Source organism: Mus musculus, chromosome 3, assembly GCF_000001635.26.
Source record: "Mus musculus strain C57BL/6J chromosome 3, GRCm38.p6 C57BL/6J".
Taxonomy (NCBI): domain Eukaryota; kingdom Metazoa; phylum Chordata; class Mammalia; order Rodentia; family Muridae; genus Mus; species Mus musculus.
In genome coordinates, this window is record NC_000069.6 from 106,015,087 (window position 1) to 106,037,011 (window position 21,925).

General features: G+C 39.9%; 1 protein-coding gene, 1 long non-coding RNA gene and 1 pseudogene across 7 annotated transcripts; 2 read left to right on the top strand and 1 right to left on the bottom strand.

Moving 5' to 3' along the window:
• Positions 1 to 1,832: 1,832 nt before the first annotated feature.
• Chil5 (chitinase-like 5) lies at positions 1,833 to 17,863 on the bottom strand. Of its 6 annotated transcripts, NM_001080816.2 has the most exons (11): positions 17,704 to 17,809; positions 14,344 to 14,373; positions 13,632 to 13,833; positions 9,803 to 9,859; positions 8,981 to 9,146; positions 4,803 to 4,927; positions 4,503 to 4,626; positions 4,051 to 4,236; positions 3,109 to 3,228; positions 2,881 to 3,022; positions 1,833 to 2,164 (listed from the first exon to the last, which is right to left on the bottom strand). In NM_001080816.2, exons 1-11 carry the CDS (start codon positions 17,726 to 17,728, stop codon positions 2,046 to 2,048), a joined length of 1,296 nt encoding a protein of 431 aa, NP_001074285.1. In that variant the 5' UTR covers positions 17,729 to 17,809; the 3' UTR covers positions 1,833 to 2,045. The 6 variants fall into 6 exon arrangements, with proteins under 6 accessions (NP_001074285.1, XP_006502584.1, XP_017175042.1 ...); XM_006502521.4 differs by lacking the exons at positions 4,503 to 4,626; positions 4,803 to 4,927 and having other exon boundaries at positions 17,704 to 17,863; XM_017319553.2 differs by lacking the exons at positions 4,803 to 4,927; positions 13,632 to 13,833 and having other exon boundaries at positions 17,704 to 17,856.
• On the top strand, positions 2,079 to 12,330 carry Gm42722. Its single transcript, XR_003954674.1, has 3 exons — positions 2,079 to 2,186; positions 3,164 to 4,251; positions 8,990 to 12,330. It is a non-coding gene; the product is annotated as a predicted gene 42722 (long non-coding RNA).
• On the top strand, positions 19,578 to 19,979 carry Gm4540 (predicted gene 4540; annotated as a pseudogene).

The following is a 21,925-nucleotide window of genomic DNA, read 5'->3' on the forward strand; positions in this document are numbered from 1 at the left end:
GAAGTTAGCCTTTCTTACCACTGTGCCGTTCACATTAGAGTGGCATCTGTCATGTAGTAATAGAAAGTGCTTGGAGTTTATGGTGACTGATAATTAACTGGGGTATATGTGTCCTTCATCAGTCACTAGTGCCGCCACCTCTCATGAGATCCCTGTGCTTGGTGTCAGGGGATGTAGTGAAATCGTAGGGAAGGGTCCAAGCTTTGGTTGTCTGGCTCTGGATATGGCTTAATAAGGAACCAAGCTTCCCCAGGTCTCGGTTTTCAGGAAGTAGTAATATCTGTTTTATGAAGTTTGCATGTGAACTAAGTAAGAAAATGCGTGTTCATTACTTGTAATTTGAACAGGAAGTGCTTCTGCTTGTATAGGCATCTGCTTGTAGTCACATCTGCTTGAAAGGTTTAGGCAAAAGGATCACTGAGCTCAGGATTTTGAGACCCATCTGGGCTATACAGGGAGACCTATTATAAAAGGCAAGGAGCCTACCATTGTATCCCCTTCCCCTACCTATACTGCCTGGATGGGCTTCAGTGGGAAAGGATGTACCTATTCCTGCTGGGACTAGGTGTCCCAGGGTCAGGGGTACCCAAAGGAGACACCCTATTCTCTGAAGAGAAGGGGAGAGAGCTGTGGGCAGAGGGACTTGTAAGGTTGGACTTGAAGGAGAGGAAGGAGGAGAGCTGTAATTGGGATGTAAAGAGAATAAAAATATTGAGAAAGATACACTGAATACATGTACACAATTCCAAATCATAAATAAAAACTAATAAAAATTGAAAAATGCGAGGAATGAAACCAAAAATAATTTGACACATAAGGTGACCATACAGTGGCTGCTGGAGAAAAAAATAGAAAAATATTCTTATTACATGAAGACTATTTTAATTGTAAGTAAGAGAAACACACTTGAGTGCTTTAAGGAGTAAGGAGATTTGCTTAGAGGTAGCAGAGTTTTATAGACTTTAAAGGCAGAAACACATCTGGCCTTGTGAACGAGTTAGACTTAGGAACTATGAAGTTATTGGTAAGTGCTTTCACTTAGTCCCACACTCTAGCTGCTGCATTTAAAGCATCCGTGTCTTATGTACAAACTCTTCTATAGCTCTGGAGCTTAAATACTACAGAATCTGTCACTCTTAGTTAATAACAGACCAACAGTCTTTGTTCTAAATTGTGAATTCAAGGAGATGATATTATAATCTGCTCCACTAAGTCTAATGACCTGTCAATTGTATAACCATGTGAGGGATGACATAAACTGTTTTAAGTACAGTACGTGTTCACAAAAAAGGATCATGCTAGCTCATTTTCTGGGCAGACACTCTACGATGTATTCACTGCACCTCCATGATGAGTCTACTGCACAGTTGCCAATCCTACAAACAGAGCAGCACTGGACCTTCAGCAGAAGTAGGATGATGTCTAGGCTTCCAGTTTTGGACAAGCCAAGCTGCACTGCGTATGCGCAGGAGTCGAGGAGTCATGGTGGCTCCTTTCTGAGAGTGGTTACTAGGTTACAGACATTTGTAAAAGTCCTCATTTTGTCCTGTGCACCGAAATCCACCATTTGCTCCTTACAGCCATCATGCTGATGTACACAGGCAGGTGGAAGACTGTAAGTAGTGTGGCTGGCTTCATGCTCACACAGTGCTTCCACTTTTCATTGGAGGCAGATGGTGTTTTCATGTTGAGAAAGCGTTTTTCACCAAATTCTCTATCCTCTCTCTCTCTCTCTCTCTCTCTCTCTCTCTCTCTCTCTCTCTCACACACACACACACACACACACACACACACACACACACACACACATGAACACACACAACCCAAGGGAATTCATGTTTTGACTGTTGATTTTATTTTTAGTATTTTAGGTAATTCAAGACGAGCTTCGCAAGGAGCAAAGGAGACTCTTCTGGGCCCTGGAAAAACTTATAGGGACAAGTTCATGCCTAGTTTCTTCATACCAGATTATTTTGAGGAGAGGATCCATTTGGAAGTTGTGTTGGAATAAGATTCCATTTGGGCTGTGCCAGAAGGCATTTTGATTATTCTCTTGGCACAGGTGACACAGAATCCATTGCTTTAGAGCCTCTCTTCCAGTTCCTATTCCCACTGTATAGAGGAGCATTTACTTGCTGAAGATCTGAAACAGAGGCCATGCAACCTGAGAAACACAGCACAGAGTGGTGAGTTGGGACCCACATGAGAAGGCAAGTTTCTGCTAGAAATAAAGTGTGAACATAGTGGCCTTGATTATGGGTTAGATCAGAGGGCAATTCTATGCTCAGGATTAAGAAATTATATCAACCCACATTCTCACACATTTCCCTGTCTTCACTTCTTGCCTCAAAGCCAGCTGGACTTGGAATGAAAAAAGCCATTTTTTCCTCCAAATAAGTCATTAAAAATATATTTAGTGAGTACCTACTATGTAAAAAAAAAAAAAAAAAAAAAAAAAAAAAAGAGAAAGCTCTAGGTACAAATAAGCTTTGGTATAAAGAAAAATAGGTATAGTGACACCAGAGTAGTGTTGACTCTTTTTGTTAAATATCCTCAGAGAGAGGTAAGTGAGATAAAAAAGAACAACCCTATAGAGACATATATGTTTATGGTAAAGGTCAGCACAATTTCTGTAGACTGCTACACACCTCAAAGACTTAGCAGATTTGGAACCTGCTTCTAAGAATGCCCGATTTTCTCTAGAGGCATCCCATCCCTGGCATGGAAGTTGAGGAGTGCTCAATGACTCTAATTTGGGCAAGAGCAGTGGGATGAAGTGGGGAAAGTCTCCCTTGGCAATGGATGTAGGGATGTCAGGGTTCCCTTTGAGTTGATGGAGGGACATTTGCATACCCTTGGCATATCCCTGGTTTTACATACTTGTGCTGTACACTAAGAGGGCATTCTTCAGGGTAGATGTCAGAGGGAATTGGCCCTGGTTGCAGAAAGAGCCAGTGAAGTCATCCATATCAAGGGTCCATAACATGGCACCTCCCAGGTTGTTCTGTTTAAGCCATTCAGCCTGTTGGAGGACAGAGGATAACAAGAGTCATTCAATTTCTTGAAATTCAGGCTTGGGCCTCAGAACATCCAAAGGACTGACTTTACCTTGATTCGAAAACTCTTGACATTATCATAGCCAACCCATTTGTTTCCCTGATAGGCATAGGGTACTTCCTGCGCAGAATCCCAGGCTTCAGTGGCTCCATCATTCAGGAAGGAGCAAATCTTCAAGAGATACAGTTCAAGAGATAAAGACCATCTAAATATTAAGTCATGTAAGAGACAAAGATACACTAGTTTTTCTTCCTTTAATGTATGTATCTAATGGGGGCAGTTCTCCTTATTTTCTGGTAGGTTTTATTTGGAGTTAAGAAGCTTGAGATATTTCTCTTTTTGTGATGCTGGGGATGAAGCTCATGGTATTGCTCATTTTATGTAAGTACTCTGCAACTGAACCCTATCCTTAGTCCATGTTTCTTATCATTTGTTTGCTTTTTGGCATAGAGTCTCAGTATATAGCTAGGACTTCAACCTGTTAACCCCTTTGCCTCTGCCTTCTGAAAGCTAATATTACAGATGTGAGGCACCATAGCTGACAGAAGTATTTGTGGCATATAATTGTATATTATGATGCATTTAAAAGTGTATGGTGCTAGAGACTGAAGCCAGGACCATAAAGTAAGAGCTAGACCACTGAGTAACATCCTTAGCTCAGGCTATTTTTCAAATACTCATTTACCATCAATATTTTAGGGTTGGATTTTTAGAATCTGTAGTAACAGAGGAATATGTTCATTTATCCCTTTATTTTTCCATATAAATAGACTTAAGAATGTTGTCTGTTGCGTGGAGAGTTCTTGTATATTAAGCACTCCTCATTTTATTAAATATAGATTATAAATGCAATACTTTTATGAGTTTGGAATGATGCTCTTCTTAGAGCAGGTAGATACTAAACATATGAATAGTAGATTTCTATCCATTGACCTTCAGGCTACAGTACAGCTCTGGGCCTGATACAGAGCACTGTACAGACAACCTACTGACCTCATAATAGGCCCAGGTGCCAGACTCTTCTGTGTAGGGCCCTAGTGTACCAGCACTAGCAGTAGGAGCACTTATTCCATTGTTGGAGGGGTCACTCAGGGTGAAGGTTTGTCCATATGCTGGGAATCCAACAATGAGCTTCTCAGGTGCTGCCCCATTTTCATTCCAGTAGGTCATGATGTAATCCTGCAGTGGCAGAAGGTTAGTTATAGGCCTTAGTTAGATCTGTGCTGGGTTATATTACTTGCCTGTTCTTACTGCTCAAATTATATGTTGATAATTTATTAGTTTTTTTTCCAAAATACTTCACTGAAGTTGTAGTTAATGTGGTATAATGTGGTATTAGAAGAATATTGCATACTCAAAATTTGTTTTTTTTTTTTAATTTTGTAATGAATCTTTTATGATCTGGACCACTTCTAGTCTGCATTTGGGTTTGTATAAAGTCTTACCACATTGAGGAGGGTGTTGATGCCAGTGTCATTTAGGGATTTGTAGAGTGGGCTGTTTTCCCCAGTATAGCCATCTTGGGAGCCATGGAGATTGTAAGTCATGACCTGGATGTAGTCTAGGAAGCTGTGGATGAAGGTTGTTGTTTAAATAATTTCTGATGGCCATTTGTCATAATGAGGTCAGAAAAATACACCCATTCAAAGACTGTAAACAAAGCTCATGCATAGAAAAAAATCCCAAGAATTAAGATCCTCTGCTTATGCTCTTACAGGAGTTCCAGAATAAGGTAGATCATTTACTGTGATAATTGAGGGATCTCATAGCCAGATTGGATGGTAGAGATGACACCAGCTACTGTGGCAGTGACCATCAGCCTAGGGCTCTTGTTTTCAATGGCTTCCAGTTCAAAAGCCTCACGTATTTTCTACAGGATATTAAAATAAATTAGAGTATATCACATATTCATTTCAGCCCCTCTAATAACATAAGTACATATTTAAAAAATACTTCCATATTTTGTTTTATCTTACTCTGTCATCATCTCAACAAATTCAATAGAACAGCCATCTAATAATCATGGGTTTAGAAAAATTTCACTATGTCCTATCTTAATTTAGTAGCCAGTCATCCAAAATCTAGGTCTCAGATGACTGATAGCTCTGCCACCATCATCACATTCTGAAGCATCATTTGCTGCAGTTCCCTATATCCAGATTTCAGTGGTGGAGAAAGTTCCTTCTACTTTATCAGTAGCTTAAGTATGTCATAGGGCCAACATCTCATCAAATGCAATGCAAAGTTATCTAAGAAAGAAGGTGTAGGTTGCTGGATGATAGGCACAGTTCAGTGCCAGATGATAACCTACTTGTACTTTGTGTGATACTATGTATCTTAATATGAACTACTGGCACCAGCTCTTATAGTTGCATTATTTGGGAGTGCTATGGTCATCTTCCAACAGAATACCCATAGAAATAGTCATGCTTACAAGTGGTCAAGAGACTAGGACATTTTATTAGATGAACAGGCCTTATAAGAAGGGTGTTAGAGCTGTTTTAAAATATTAACTCCACATCTTACAAGGTTTCTGACTTTATATTATGCTGTTTTGTGGACAGGCTATAGCTTTTTTTCTGAAGACATGTTTTAATTAAAAATAGGGATAATCTGCAGAAGCCAGGAAACTAGAAAGGGGCTATCGAGGTATAAGGAAGAAAAAATGAGTCCAAGAGATGGGACATAGAATACTAGAAAACAGTGTGGAGGGGAAAGTGAGAAAAATGGAGAAGGGTTAAGTGTGTGTGTGTGAAGGTTGTGTGGAGTTGAATGTTAGTGTAGTATACAGTAGGTAACAGAAAGGATAACTAACACTAAGGATGTTTGACAAAACCACGTAGAAACCCACTTCTTTATAAGCTTCCTAAAATACAGCAACAACAACAACAAAAGCTTAATTGGAGTTACCTACATAGGCTATAGTATAAGGCTCCTTCCAGAAGCCATACGTTATTAAAAACCCAGTGCCACATGTGGAATACTAGTTTTTAAGTAGTTGGTCAGGGGGTCCCAGAGATCTGCAGGACAATATGGCCTATTGCTGCTGGTTACCCATAGAACTTGATGATGAGATCCTATCACTAAGAGCACCACACACTTTGCTCATATGACGTAGAAAAGTCAAACTAGTAGTGACTTAGAAGTACTTCCCTGATGGCTACCAGAAGGTACACTGAAGTCTGGTGGTGGAGAAATCCATTAAAAGACTTACCCAGATAGGAGGCTCTTACTAGCTGCAGTAACAACTGGACTGGAAAGATATGCCAACTAGTGCAACATAGGCATGAGTGCTATGAGGGTAATCAACACCTTTTTCACCAAACCTAACTCCTGCTCCATAGAGGGGTACTCATGCCTGGTACTGTCAAAATGACCAAGAATCTGTAGATGGGGACTCATAGACCCTTCTAATACTTAGGAGAATGGTATCAAGCTACCTCCTAAGTAACTTATCCTTGTACCCACAGATTAGTGCAACTTTCATATCTCATCAGGGAAGATTCTTTATGCAAATGTAAATGACAGTTATTCTAGACTCAAAACTGGTGAAAATGCAGAGAATAATTCACCATAGAATGTTGTGCCTGAAAGGATCACACCACATCTCCCAAAGGCTCAGGTAACATTGCAGAAAAGGGGTGCAAATATTGTAAGAATTGGGGACTACTATTGAAAAATAATGCCTTTTGGCTGTGATGGATCTGTTGCAGCCACAAATTCACAATCATTGTGGTTGTTCACACAAGACCAGCACAAGATTAAGCCAACTGACACTTCAGTATGAAGAGGAAAGGGTCTCAGGTGGTCTCACCTTTAGTTGAGGAGCTATTGGCTATAGTAGAAAAGAGAATTAGTTTTCCTCAGTAGTATAGTCCATGGCAATTTGCTCATGCTCCAGTAGATGGAGGCACACACATGTAAATATGAGCAGCAGTCAATGGATTCAAAACCAAAATCCTAAAGTTGTGTGTGTGATGAGGAAAGTCTGGGGAGAATTGGAAAGGTTTAATGGTGGAGAAGGCAATAAATATGATCTAAGTACATTTATTTATGTGTGAGATTATCAAAGAATAGATAGAAACTGAAAAATAAAGTAATGGAATTACTGTATCTGATATTTAGAGCTTTGGACAAAATTAAACTGGTTGACTCAGTATTACTTTGTGTTGAAACTATCCAGAGGATGCCTGATGATATGGGGCCATATGGAAAGAATCTGTCTCTGTGAGTATAGGACAGTGGTAGAGCAATCTGCTAAAAAGTGAAAAATAAAAGTAAAGAATGGGATAAATTAAAAGCCATTTGTGGTCTTTGACTATAATTTATTCCTTTTACTTGGTGGCCATTTCTCTTGCTGATAATACCAGTTCATTAAGTCAAATTCTTTCCCATGAACTCTAGATCTCTATCCAATGCATTCTGGCCATTCAGATATGTCATAGTCACTAGGTTTAGAGGTATAGGAACCAGTTCTTTCCCTTCCAAGACACTCCTTTGTTGTATTTATCATCTTAACATATTTATGCCCACATAGTACTCTAATTCAGAAAGCTGGGGATAGTCTCTATTTTTACTTAAAATTGATCCCCATGTCTTATGGATTTCTGTCTTCAAATGTTCCTTTATATGTGCCCTCCTTCTTTCAGTGTAAAAGCATTGCTTTCCTGATTGTCTGTACCTTAATGTATGCCAATAGGTTCCATTGGAACTTTATCTGCTTATTCTACCTGTTTTGTGGCTAATATTAGAGGAATAAGTCAAACCCAAAAGTTTGGTCATATTTCTTCACTGTATACAACCCTTCAAATGATTCTCAATTATCTTGAGGAAGCATTCCTAATTGTTTAGCTAAAGGACCCACATGATCAGATTCTTGCTTCCTGTGGAATCTCATAATCTTTCTCCCAGTCATGTGATCTCTGATCTCTGTGTCTTCATTTGTGACATGTACATTGTTATCTAATTGTGGACACCAGTGATTTTCCAAGACTGAGATTAGGCATCTCTTACTGGGGAAGCTCTTTCTGATCCTGCCTCACATAAGCTTCTCTGGGTTTCTTTTGTACTCTGTGGACTTTCATCAAGGGACTTATAGTGAGTGTGCAGTTGTTGATTATGTTTCAGTCTTCTGCTTCACAGATATTTAAAGCTAAAGATTTTGCTTTATTCACATTTTTATGCCTAAGCCCAATATGTGCCACAGAGCACATGTTACTCTATTAACATTAGATAGTCTCATGTAATTGTTCCCAGAACTGAAGTCTGTAGTCAGATAGAACAGGTGGTTATATCCTGGGTTGCCTGTCTGTAGAATAAAGACCACAATGCTTATGGTAATTTTATCATAGAACAGGGAGATCTGTGTAAGCTCCACCAGACAAAAGCCTAGCATAGAGTGGAGAGGCAGTCAAGAAATTTCATCCCTAGTGGAGGAATTATTGGTAACTGATAGCTTTCAGGAAAAGTTAGCTTTCCTTATGGGTGTGGCCCCTGATAGGTGATACATGCTCCAATGGATGGCCATACACTCAAGAATACATAGGTAGCACTAATTGGAAATGTGTGTGTGTGTGTATGTGTTTAGTATACAAAATTAGGTGGATATGGAATTAGGGATGGATCTGGGAAAATATAAGGTAGAGGATATGATCAAAATACAATGTATGATATTCTTAAAGAACTAAAACATGCATTACATGGGAATAGAAATCATTGACTTTAAAACAATGTGATATATTTAGAATATAACTTATTGAATGGATACTCCATAAAGAAGAATCTTTGCCATTACTAAGATTTTATAATTCTAAATTCAGTTGAGTTTGGGCTTACTCTGTAACTACCGAAATTCTCCTTGGATCAAACAGACTTTGAGTCTTCTAAAGCTGAAGACATTTCCTTCTTTTCCTGCTTTCCTCACCTGTACCAGGACAGTGAAGAGATGTTTGTCCCTAGAAGGGCTTCCACGAGACCCAGGGAACTGCCAGTCCAGGTTCAGTCCATCAAACCCATACTGGCGCAGGAATTTGATGGCTGAGTTAATGAAAGTCTGTTGGTTGTGTGGAGTGGAGACCATGGCACTGAACCTGAGGGAGACCAAGAGAAGGCAGGGTAAGGCCTCCGTGATAGTAACATATTGGGATTAAAACACTTTACAGGCCCAAGTCTGTCTCTGAGCTCTTCACTAGGATGTCTCAACCTGGTGCATACTTGTTCCTGTTTTTTGCCTCATCCTCTCTTTGCAACCACTACCCTTTTCAGTTTCAGGAGTCAGCATTCACTTTTGTTTGGTTATCCCCAACTATAACTATTCCCAAATTATTTTTGTTTTTCTGGATATCCAGCAATCTTAATTTACCATGTTGTCTTCAAATACCCTCCAAGTTCATGTGCACTCAAAGAGGTCTTATGAGTAGACTTCTTCAAAAGACAAAGAAGTTGTATAAGACCTTCCCAAGACCCTGTGCCCTTGAAATACTTTAGGAAGAGGCACCCTGAAATCAGCTAGCTAATGCTGAAATGGTGCTGTACTCAAATTTCCACTTGAATTTAATCATATGATGCCATAGTAATCTTTCCAGTATGTCCTGTTAATGATTAAGGCTCCTGTAAATCCACTGAGTTAACAGATTCACTTATGGAATACCTTCACTGATGTTGTGAAGTACTGCAGTAGAGGCCAGGCTGGGCTAGCATGCTTTTAATAGTAATTGAAAGAGTGGTTTTTCTAGAGAGAACTTACGGGGCAGGTCCAAAGTCCCGTCCTCCAATGGCCAGGAGGGTTTTCAGCTGTACGTTTCTTAAAAGCAAAAGGTAAAGAATGATTTCAAAATCCATGGATTCCTTTATTTAAAACAGATTTGATTTTTTAAAATTTGAAATCTTTATTGATAGAGTGAATACAAATGTTACAAACTTCATCAAAATCCAAGAGGGAGGACTCAGATGTTTTTTCATGTAAATAGTCAAGGTATTGCTCCTATTTAACTTCAGGATAGCTATTGTACATCTTTTTAAAATAGTAGGTCTATTTTATTTTGTGGTCATTTAACATGGTAGGAAGAAATGTAACTCACTGGACTCAAACCTGGATTCAAAACATTGATACTGGATGTTTCTGGAAATTTTGTGTTTTCATTTAAAAGAAAAAGATGGTGGGAAAAACACTAGAAAGTTCTAACAAACCCTGCTCAATCAGCATCAAAACAGCTTTGTTATGTAATATATTATTTGGGGTTGTCTTCATATGATATGATATACTCCAGTACAATTTTCTTCCATTACCATAAACTTTCTTTGTGTTACCATAATCGTGGTTCAAGTTCTGGTCTGAAAATCTGAGTTGTAGAATTGGGGGGAGTCTTTTGGGGTGTGTAGTGATGGATAGTAATTATGGTGGCTATAACTTAAAAGTGTAATTAGCTCATGTTTTATTCTACTGTATAAAATTATAAACATTGAACATTATTACACAGCCTCCTAACAATTAGTATAGGGTTGCTAGGCTAGAATGATAAACATTCTTGAGAATACTGACTATGAATATCAACTCCCATAAGAATTAATTAGGGCTGTGAGAGAACATTTAAATTATAGGTTTATTGCACATTTCTTAGAGATTATGATTCTGTGTGCTGGGATAGGTACTGCACTCTTTTTTTCTTGTGGTTCATGTGATTTTGTTGCAAGAACTGCATGGACCATACTTGGCACAAAATCCTGGAAAAAGAGTTTATTTCCAGTTTGGAATCACAGCATGTTTACCCAACTATACTCATGATAGTGCCATTACTGTTGGAAAAAGTCATCTGATTCTCCTTTTGCTGATGTGGTTGAACTGAACAAGTCTGTTGATTAGTAGAGATGAGATCTTATTTTGTTTAACACAAAGAAGAACTCTATTAAGATACATCAACTCCTTCAATACTTGGGCTCAATGATTTCTAAATTCTAATATCCTCTATTTCTTGTTTGCTGATATAAGTAGCTGAGGTTGTTTGGGATTTTCTCTCCCCACTAACTTTCCAAAGAAGACAAAGAAGAAACATAGACCTTATTTTTCACATGCTAACTATGACAGTGATGTGACATATTGTCTACATTCTTGCTACTAAACATGTGACTCCTAGAAAGGTCAGCATCATATGTCAGATTCTTACTAGAAACACACCATGTTTTCTGCAAGAAGAATAACAAAATGGTTAGACTGATGTCTCACACCATATTCAGAAATCAACTCAGAGTGACTAAAGAGCAAAACATAAGACTTAAGATTATCAGTCTTCTAGAAAAAAGAATGAGGAGAGCCCTCTGAGAATGGTCTGGGCAGTGGCTTTTAAATATGATCTCCAAAGCACAGACAACAATTCCAAGAATAAATTGTGAAATGCTTCTGAAGAGAAAAAAATAACAGAATCAAAACATGAACTCAAGATTGTTGTTGTATTGATTTTTTGATTTTTTTGAAAAAATATAAAATTAGGTGGGTGTGTGAGAGGATCTTGATGGACATGGAGGAAGGAAAGTATCTGATCAAAATATATTTAAATTTAAAATCGACTTCCCAAGTGGTTGTACAAGTTTATACAGCAATGATGAAGTGTTTCCTTGTTCCACATTTATTGCCAGCATATGCTATCTCTTGAATTTTTGATCATAGCCATTCTTATGGGTGTAAGATGGGATTTTAGAGTTGTTTTGATTTGCATATCCTTGATGACTAAGTACTTTGAACATTTTAAAAAGTGCTTCTTGGCCATTCAAGATTACTCTGTTAAAAATTCTGTTTAACTTTGTCCTCCATTTTCAAATTGGGTTATTTGGGTTGTTGGTGTCTAACTTCTTGAATAATTTATAAATTTTGGATAATAGCCCTCTGTTAGATGTAGTGTTGGTGAAGACCTTTTCCCAATCTGTAGGTTGCAGTTTTGTCTTATTGACAGTATCTTTTGCCTTACAGGAGTTTTGCAGTTTCATTAGATCCCATTTATCAATTGTTATTCTTAGAGCCTTGGCCATTGGTGTCCTGTTTAGGAAATTGTCACCTGTTGGGGCATCTCCAGGATGAAACAGAGACTCAGGATAAAGGAGGTAGCCAAGAATCAATGGGGCTGATTTTAGCTGTGACTCAAAACACTGGGGATATGGAACCTGAAGAGGCACCTTCTGAAGCCAGGCAGGAACTCCAGTGGATCAATAGAGACATCAAGGCACCCACAAAACTTTCAACTCAAAATGTAACCCATCTACAAGAAATGCAGGCATGGGGGATGGAGCAGAGACTGAGGAAATGGCCAACCAATAACCTGCCCAATTTGAGACCCATCCCATGGATGAGCACCAATCCCTGACACTATTTTTTTTATTTTTTATTTTATTTATTTATTTATTTATTTATTTATTTATTTATTTATTTATTTATTACGTATTTTCCTCAATGACATTTCCAATGCTATCCCAAAAGTCCCCCATACCCTCTCACCCACTTCCCTACCCACCCATTCTCATTTTTTTTTTTTTTGGCCCTGGCATTCCCCTGTACTGGGGCATATAAAGTTTGTGTGTCCGATGGGCCTCTCTTTCCAGTGATGGCCGACTAGACCATCTTTTGATACATATGTAGCTAGAGTCAAGAGCTCCGGGGTATTCCTGACACTATTAATGATACTCTTTTATGCTTGCAGACAGGAGCCTAGCAAGGGGCTCCACCAGCAGCTGACTCAGACAGATGCATGGACCCCACCAGCCAAACATTGGATGGAGTTTTGGGGAATCTTATGGAAGAGTTGGGAGAAGCATTGAGGGCCCAAGAGGAGATAGGAACTCCACAGTAAGACCAACATAATCAACTAGCCTAGGCCCTTGGGGGCTCTGAGAGACTGATCCACCAACCGAAGAGCATAGACCATCTGGATCTAGTCCCTTCCCTCATGATTAGCAGATGTGCAGCTTAGTTTTCATGTGGGTCCTGAACAACTGGAGCAGAGTATATCCCTAAAGCTGTTGCCTGACTGTGGAATCAATTTACCTAAATCAGCTGTCTTGCCTGGCCATAGTGGGAGAAGAAGTGCTTAGCCCTGTAGAGACTTGATCTGCCAAGGTGGTGTGTGTGTGTGTGTGTGTGTGTGTGTGTGTGTGTGTGTGTGTGTGTATGCCGTTCTCTCACAGGAGAAGGGGGTGGGAGGAATGGTGGAGGGACTGTGGGAGGAGGGATAGGGAGAGGGGACAGTGATTGTGATGGAAAGTGAATGAATAAGAAAAGAAAAAGTAAAGAAAAATAGTGAGACAGGAAGAAAAAGTTCAAGAGACCTTTATGTAAAGACTATTCACCACAAAAAAAGGTGAGTGTGTGAAGTGAAAATATGCACTGAGGTCATGAACCATTCTAAAATGTAGGCATCATTCAAAATTCTTGTCCTGTGTGATAAATATACATAAATGGTGTCAATAAAAATTGATGACATTGGTTGGGTCCTCATCCCATGGATTTTGTACTACATTTTAAGAAGCATTAATACGTGTCAACTATTGACCCAAGAGACAACAAATTGACAGCTTTGCTATTCTCTGACCTGCTTTTTAGAGTATTTAAGGCTTGGTAGTCAGTCAAGTCATTCATGCTTCTCATGGTAACCTTGTTGTTCTGCATACCAGCAAAGGCATAGATGAGGTGAGTACACAGGCAGGGGTCAATATCAGCAGGATTGAAACTTCCCAATTTTGGTCTGTTCTGGGCTACATTATTATAGTAGCACATCAGCTGGTAGGCAGAGCCTGTGGGAGGCGAATAAGAATAGTGGCCTGATGCAGATGGCAATGACTTCTGTTGACAGTTTGGTTCTGTCTTTCCCTTGTGGTACTCAGCACAGCACCTGTTATCTAGGAGGAGGTGATTGATGCTAAGACTCTTAAAAAGACATTGTAGCTTAGACCTCAGGCACTGACTTGAAGCTGATAATTATGACTGTGACATTCATTTAGAAGACGAGTTAGAAATCATATCACCATTCCTATGAAGCTCTACAAAGGCTGTTTGTTAATGCTCAGGTGGGCATGCTACAGAGGACAGAACTGAAAGTTGAACTAAAACAGTCTATTCCCAACAGTGAAAACCCATCTCTTTCCCTCATTAGTTTATCTCTTGGGAATTTTTTCAAATATTATAATATGAGGGTATAATTTAAAAATCACAAAGAAGAAAACTGCACTAGGAATAACTTGGAGATTTGAGACTTATAGTGGGGAAAGGTTTTGTAAACAATAAAACACAGAGCCATGACATACCCAGCTGAGGATTCAGCAGAAGTGCCAAACCTAGAGACAAAGAACAAATATTTAATGTCAAACAGCTGCTTGAATCCTTGAGAATCAGACTCAAAATTTCTGAGACCCATTCTCCTAGTCCTAGATCAGAGCATTCCAAGTGAAACATTACAGCTATTTCAAGGGGTGTTGTTTTCAGTGAATACACTTTTTAAATTCACTCTAATGCTTTAGTGGAAAATGTCAATGGCCAAACTTGTCCACCTTCTGTGTCCTAATTAGTTGTTATTGACTGTAAGGTATACTATCCACTAAACTAGTACCATCTCAAATTACTTAACTTTACTTAGTGATCACATTTTAGACTGTGTCTCACTTTCCAGAATTGGGGTGAGCCTAGCCATCCAACAGTCAAGCCATCTGCTAAAGCAGAGAACAGTATTCCTACCAGTTTGGATTTGTTTTTTTTTTTGGGGGGGGTGGTTTTTCGAGACAGGGTTTCTCTGTATATCCCTGGCTGTCCTGGAACTCACTTTGTAGACCAGGCTGGCCTCGAACTCAGAAATCCGCCTGCCTCTGCCTCCCAAGTGCTGGAATTAAAGGCGTGCGCCTCCACGCCCGGCAAAATGTGTAGCCCAAGCTGGCCTTGAACTCGTGATCCTCCTGCCTCTGCCTCCTTCAGCAAATTCTACCGGCATGCACCACCACAACCGGCTTTTTGGAGCATCTTTGAAGAGACTTTGGTAGAGGAACAAAGATATGTAGTTCCAGGTACCTGTCTTTGGCCACAACATGGCAGGCAAAATGTCTCACAAATTAGCCCAGACTGGCCTCGAACTAGAGAACCTTCTCCTGTATTCCTTGATTACTGAGATGATAGGCCCAAACTATCACATAACCAGATTGTTTCTGGGTCTTTTACATGTTCAGTTTCAGTTTTCATTTGAGAAAGTTTCTGAAGCTTAGTGAAGTTTACAAAGTACAAATTTGGAGCAACTAGTAAGATTTCAATGACTTGGCTCAACAACTACTGAATGAACTCTTTGAAGGGACACTTTTACTCCACCAATGACACAGAGCTATGGAGGATAAATGAGTAATAATTCTGAGAAGAGTAGAGAGACAACATGAAGAGCTGCAACACAGTGCTGACTGATTTTCTTCTTTGCAAAAGCTAGTTTCAGGATAGAACCAAGTGAATATATTGCATTTACATTTATTTTTAAGGCAGGTGGTATAGGAAGATGAGGGGTGGGGTGAATGAATGACTGGACAAAACAGGAACCAGCAGAAAAGTATTGTTAAAAAGACTAACCTAGACTCTGAGCTCTCAGAAACTGAGCCACCAACCAGGCAGTATACACCAGCTGGTATGAGGCCCCCAACACATATAGAGCAGAGGAATGCTGGGTCTGAGTTCAATTCAGAGAAGATGCACTTAACCTCAAAAGACTTGAGACCCCAGGGAGTAGGGAGTGGGGTGTGATGTGTGGGGACACCCTCTTGGAGATGGGTGGGGAGAGCTATGGGATGTGGAACAATCAGAGGGTGGCCCGGGAAGGGGATAAAGTCTGGACTGTAAAAAAAGATTAAAGAATAAAAAAAAAAAAAACTCCAACCCCCCTTCTTTGGCAAGAGTACAATGGAAAATTATGCACCTAACATTTTGAATTGTAACAGATCTCTATGTTTGTATTTCATTATTCATATTACAAAAAAGTATTCTTAAAAATTGATGTCTTAAGGTTTCATTGCTGTGAAGAGACACCATGACCAAGTCAACTCTTTTTTTTCCATTTTTATTAGGTATTTAGCTCATTTACATTTCCAATGCTATACCAAAAGTCCCCCATACCCACCCACCCCCACTCCCCTACCCACCCACTCCCCCTTTTTGGCCCTGGCATTCCCCTGTACTGGGGCATATAAAGTTTGCTTGTCCAATGGGCCTCTCTTTCCAGTGATGGCCGACTAGGCTATCTTTTGATACATATGCAGCTAGAGTCAAGAGCTCCGGGGTACTGGTTAGTTCATAATGTTGTTCCACCTATAGGGTTGCAGATCCCTTTAGCTCCTTGGGTACTTTCTCTAGCTCCTCCATTGGGAGCCCTGTGATCCATCCATTAGCTGACTGTGAGCATCCACTTCTGTGTTTGCTAGGCCCCGGCGGCATAGTCTCACAAGAGACACCTACATCTGGGTCCTTTCAGCAAAATCTTGCTAGCGTATGCAATGGTGTCAGCGTTTGGATGCTGATTATGGGGTGGATCCCTGGATATGGCAGTCTCTACATGGTCCATCCTTTCGTCTCAGCTCCAAACTTTGTCTCTGTAACTCCTTCCATGGCATAGCCAGAAGCTGGAAAGAACCCAGATGCCCCTCAACAGAGGAATGGATACAGAAAATGTGGTACATCTACACAATGGAGTACTACTCAGCTATTAAAAAGAATGAATTTATGAAATTCCTAGCCAAATGGATGGACTTGGAGGGCATCATCTTGAGTGAGGTAACCCAATCACAAAGGAACTCTCACAATATGTACTCACTGATAAGTGGATATTAGCCCAGAAACTTAGGATACCCAAGATATAAGATATAATTTGCTAAAAACATTAAACTCAAGAGAACGAAGACCAAAGTGTGGACACTTTGCCCCTTCTTAGAATAGGAAACAAAACACCCATGGAAGGAGTTACAGAGACAAAATTTGGAAGTGTGACGAAAGGATGGACCATCTAGTGATTGCCATATCCAGAGATCCATCCCATTATCAGCTTCCAAACGCTGACACCATTGTATACACTAGCAAGATTTTGCTGAAAGGACCCAGATATAGCTGTCTCTTGTGAGACTATGCCAGGGCCTAGCAAACACAGAAGTGGATGCTCACAGTCAGCTATTGAATGGACCACAGGGCCCCCAATGGAGGAACTAGAGAAAGCACCCAAGGAACTAAAGGGAACTGCAAACCTATAGGTGGAACAACAATATGAACTAAGCAGTACCCCGGAGCTCTTGTCTCTAGCTGCATATGTATCAAAAGATGGCCTAGTCGGCCATCACTGCAAAGAGAGGCCCATTGGACTTGCAAACTTTATATGCCCCAGTACAGGGGAATGCCAGGGCCAAAAAGGGGGAGTGGGTGGGTAGGGGAGTGGGGGGGTATGGGGGACTTTTGGTATAGCATTGGAAATGTAAATGAGCTAAATACCTAATAAAAAATGGAAAAAAAAAGAAGAACAAGACATTGAATGATGGAAGAAAATTAAAGAATGGTAATACACAGAGCTGTAGAGTGAGAATACCTCACGGTTGTCAGATCCTGAGAACAAAAAAAGACAGGCAGCATTAAGTCTCTATGTCTAATTAGCAACTCACCTGTGACAAGAATGAGCTTGGTCATGATGTTTTCAGGACTGCTTCAGAAGAGTCTCAGTTGGCTTTTTAAAACATTTAAGACTATAAGGTTTGTCAGATGGAAAGCGTTTGCTAGGGTGTGTACAGTTTCTCTCACATATTGGCTCAGTTCCTTTAGTTATTTCACTGCCACCACCTTTCCTGTTTTATGTGGCAAAACAATGACATATGGTTTACCACTTATCACAGGGCACACTCATTTCCTTTTTTGGCAGTTCCCAAGCACACAGCACCTGTTGAGATACTTCAGTTAAGATTTATTGTACTTATTTCATTTCTTACTTAAAATAATAAATAAAACCACTTCAAAGATACTGGCTGATTTTTTTCATTTAAAGTATTTATTTTATTATTTAAAGGCAATTTTTGAATATTCTTTATTTTTAAAATATTCTGCATGTATAGAATAAAATATGATTATAGCTTCCTCCCATTACCCACTCTAAATCTTCTAATCTCTACCACACATCCCTTCCTTCCGATTTTTTTGTTATAATAATTTTTGTCAATTTTTTATTAGATATTTTCTTCCTTTACATTTCAAATGCTATCCCGAAAGTGCCCTACACCCCCCCCCCCCGCCCCCCCGCCGCCCTGCTCCCCTACCCACCCACTCCTGCTTCTTGGTCCTGGCGTTCCCCTGTACTGGGGCATATAAAGTTTGCAAGACGCTGACACCATTGCATACACTAGCAAGATTTTATCGAAAGGACCCAGATGTAGCTGTCTCTTGTGAGACTATGCTGGGGCCTAGCAAACACAGAAGTGGATGCCCACAGTCAGCTAATGGATGGATCACAGGGCTCCCAATGGAGGAGCTAGAGAAAGTACCCAAGGAGCTAAAGGGATCTGCAACCCTATAGGTGGATCAACATTATGAACTAACCAGTACCCCGGAGCTCTTGACTCTAGCTGCATATGTATCAAAAGATGGCCTAGTCGGCCATCACTGGAAAGAGAGGCCCATTGGACACACAAACTTTATATGCCCCAGAACAGGGGAATGCCAGGGCCAAAAAGGGGGAGTGGGCGGGTAGGGGAGTGGGGGTGGGTGGGTATGGGGGACTTTTGGTATAGCATTGGAAATGTAAATGAGCTAAATACCTAATAAAAAATGGAAAGAAAAAAAATAAATTGCTTGAGATTCTAAAAAAAAAAAAAAAAAAAAAAGTTTGCAAGACCAAGGGGCCTCTCCTCCCACTAATGAGCATCCACTTCTGTATTTGCCAGGCACTGGCATAGCCTCACAAGAGACAGCTATATCAGGGTCCTGTCAGCAAAATCTTTCTGGCACATGCAATAGTGTCTGGGTTTGGTGGTTGTATATGGGATGGATCCCTGGGTGGGGCAGTCTCTGGATGGTCCTTCCTTCTGTCTGATCTCCGAACTTTGTCTCTGTAACTCTTTCCATGGGTATTTTGTTCCCCATTCTAAGAAGGAGCAAAGTATTTTAGATGTTTTTTTATTAGATATTTTCTTCATTTACACTACTTTTATTCTTTTATAGAGCATTTATTATATTTTTATGCTTTACAGTTTTTTTTTTTTTTGTTTTTGGGTGGTGGTGGTGTGGGTTTCGAGACAGGGTTTCTCTATAGTCCTGGATGTCCTGGAACTCACTTTGTAGAAACTCAGAAATCCACCTGCCTCTGCCTTCCAAGTGCTGGAGTTAAAGGCATGTGCCACCACTGCTCGGCTGCTTTACCCTTTTAATTAGCAGCATATATTTTGTCAAGTAATATGCAATTAATGTTAAATTATTTATTGGCTTGCTTATTTTTTAATTATAACATCTAAATTGTGAGCTTCTTTTACAATGAAAATACAAGTTATTGGTGGATGGCGTCACTGTGAACCTGAGCAGCCGCGTGAACTTTGACAATGGCCAAGAACAAATTAAAAGGGCAGAAGTCCAGGAATGTATTTCATATAGCTAGCCACAAAACTTTCAAGGCTAAAAACAAGGCAAAACCAGTTACTACTAATCTTAAGAAGATAAACATTATGAATCATGAAAAAGTCAACAGAATGAACAGAGCTTTTGTAAATATACAGAAAGAACTTGCAAACTTCTCAAAAAGCCTTTCTCTTAAATCTGTGCAGAAAGAGCTGAAGCACCATGAAAATGAACCAGCTAACGTTGATGAAGCGACACGACTAATGGCTCAGTTATAATACAAAGATAGTGCATCACATTCCCCCAAAGATCAATAAAGTCAATGTTTCATACAAAAAAATAAAAGAAAAAAAAAAAGAAAATACAAGTTATTATTTATTCAAAAAATTTTTTAACTGCCCTCATCATTTTTTATTAGATATTTTCTTTATTTACATTTCAAATGCTATCCACTTTCCTAATTTCCTCACCGAAAATCCCCTATACCCTTCCCTCTTCCCCTGCTACCCAACCCACCCACTCTCATTTCCTGGCGCTGGCATTTCCCTATATTGGGGCCTAGAATCTTCACAAGACCAAGGACCTCTCCTCCCACTAATGACCAACTAGGCCATCTTCTGCTACATATGCAGCTAGAGACACAAGCTCTGCGGGTACTGGTTAGTTCATATTGTTCCACTTATACGGTTGTTTCTCTAGCTCCTTCATTGGGGACTCTGTGTTGCATCCAATAGATGACTGTGAGCATCCACTTCTGTATTTGGCAGGCCATGGCATAGTATCACAGGAGACAGCTGTATCAGGGTCCTGTCAGCAAAATCTTGTTGGTATATGCAATAGTGTCTGGGTTTGGTGGCTGATTATGGGATGGATCTCCAGTGGGGCATTCTCTGGATGGTCCATCCTTTTGTCTCAGCTCCAAACTTTGTCTTTGTAACTCCTTCCATGAGTATTTTGTTCCCTATTCTAAGGAGGAATGAAGTAGCCACATGTTGGTCTTCCTTCTTCTTGATTTTCTTGTGCTTTGAAAATTGTATCTTGGGTATTTTAAGATTCTGGGTTAATATCCACTTATCAGTGAGTGCATATCATGTGTGTTCTTTTGTGATTGGGTTACCTCACTAAAGATGATATCCTCCAGATACATCAATTTGACTAAGAATTTCATAAATTCATTGTTTTTAATAGCTGAGTACTCCATTGTGTAAATGTATCACATTTTCTGTATCCATTCCTCTGTTGAGGAACATCTGGGTTCTTTCCAGCTTCTGGATATTATAAATAAGGCTGTTTTGAACATAGTTGAGCATGTGTCATTACAAGTTGGAACATCTTCTGGGTATTAGCCCAGGAGTGGTACTGCTGGATCCTCCAGTAGTACTATATCTAATTTTCTGAGGAACCACCAGACTGATTTCCAGAGTGGTTGTACCAGCTTACAATCCCACCAGCAATGCAGAAGTGTTCCTCTTTCTCCACATCCTTGCCAGCATCTGCTGTGACATGAATTTTTGATTTTAGCCACTGTGACTGGTATGAGTTGCAATGTCAGTGTTATTTGATTTTCTGGAGTCCATCTTCTTGTGTTCTTTATATATATATTGGATATTAGTCCCCTATCAGAATTAGGATTGGTAAAGATCTTTGTCCAATCTGTTGGTGGCCCTATGTCTTATTGACTGTATCTTTTGCCTTTCAGAAGCTTTGCAATTTTATGAGGTCCCATTTGTCAATTCTTGATCTTACAGCACAAGCCATTGCTGTTCTGTTCAGGAATTTTTTCCTTTGTGCTTCTAAGCTATTCCCCACTTTATCTTCTATATGTTTCAGTGTCTCTGGTTTTATGTGGGGTTCCTTGATCCACTTAGACTTGAGCTTTATACAAGGAGATATGAACGAATCAATTCGCATTCTTCTACATGATAACCACCAGTTGAGCCAGCACCATTTGTTGAAAATTCTGCTACACTATAGGTGGAGCAACAATATGAACTAATCAGTACCCCCAGAGCTTGTGTCTGTAGCTGCATATGTGGCAGAAGATGGCCTAGTTGGCCATCATTGGGAAGAGAGGCCCTTGGTCTAGCAAACTATAAATGCCCCAGTATAGGGGAACGCCAGGGCCAAGAAGTGGGAGCGAGTGGGTAGGGGAGCAGGGAAGTGGGAGGGTATAGGGGACTTTTGGGATAGCATTTGAAATGTAAATGAAGAAAATATCTAAAAAAAATGTGGTAAAAAAAGCGGTCCCCCCTACCCCACCACTGGATAGTTCTAGCTCCCTTGCCA

What these genes read in the sequence shown, in the direction of transcription:
- Chil5 (NM_001080816.2), bottom strand. Translation starts at nt 17,728, where the DNA reads ATGACCAAGCTCATTCTTGTCACAG. An exon ending in TCAACACCCTCCTCAATGTG is followed by an intron (nt 4,237 to 4,502) that starts GTAAGACTTTAT and finishes CTGCCACTGCAG; the next exon opens with GATTACATCATGACCTACTG. An exon ending in CCTCTTAGTGTACAGCACAA is followed by an intron (nt 2,165 to 2,880) that starts GTATGTAAAACC and finishes TGTGTTTCTCAG; the next exon opens with GTTGCATGGCCTCTGTTTCA.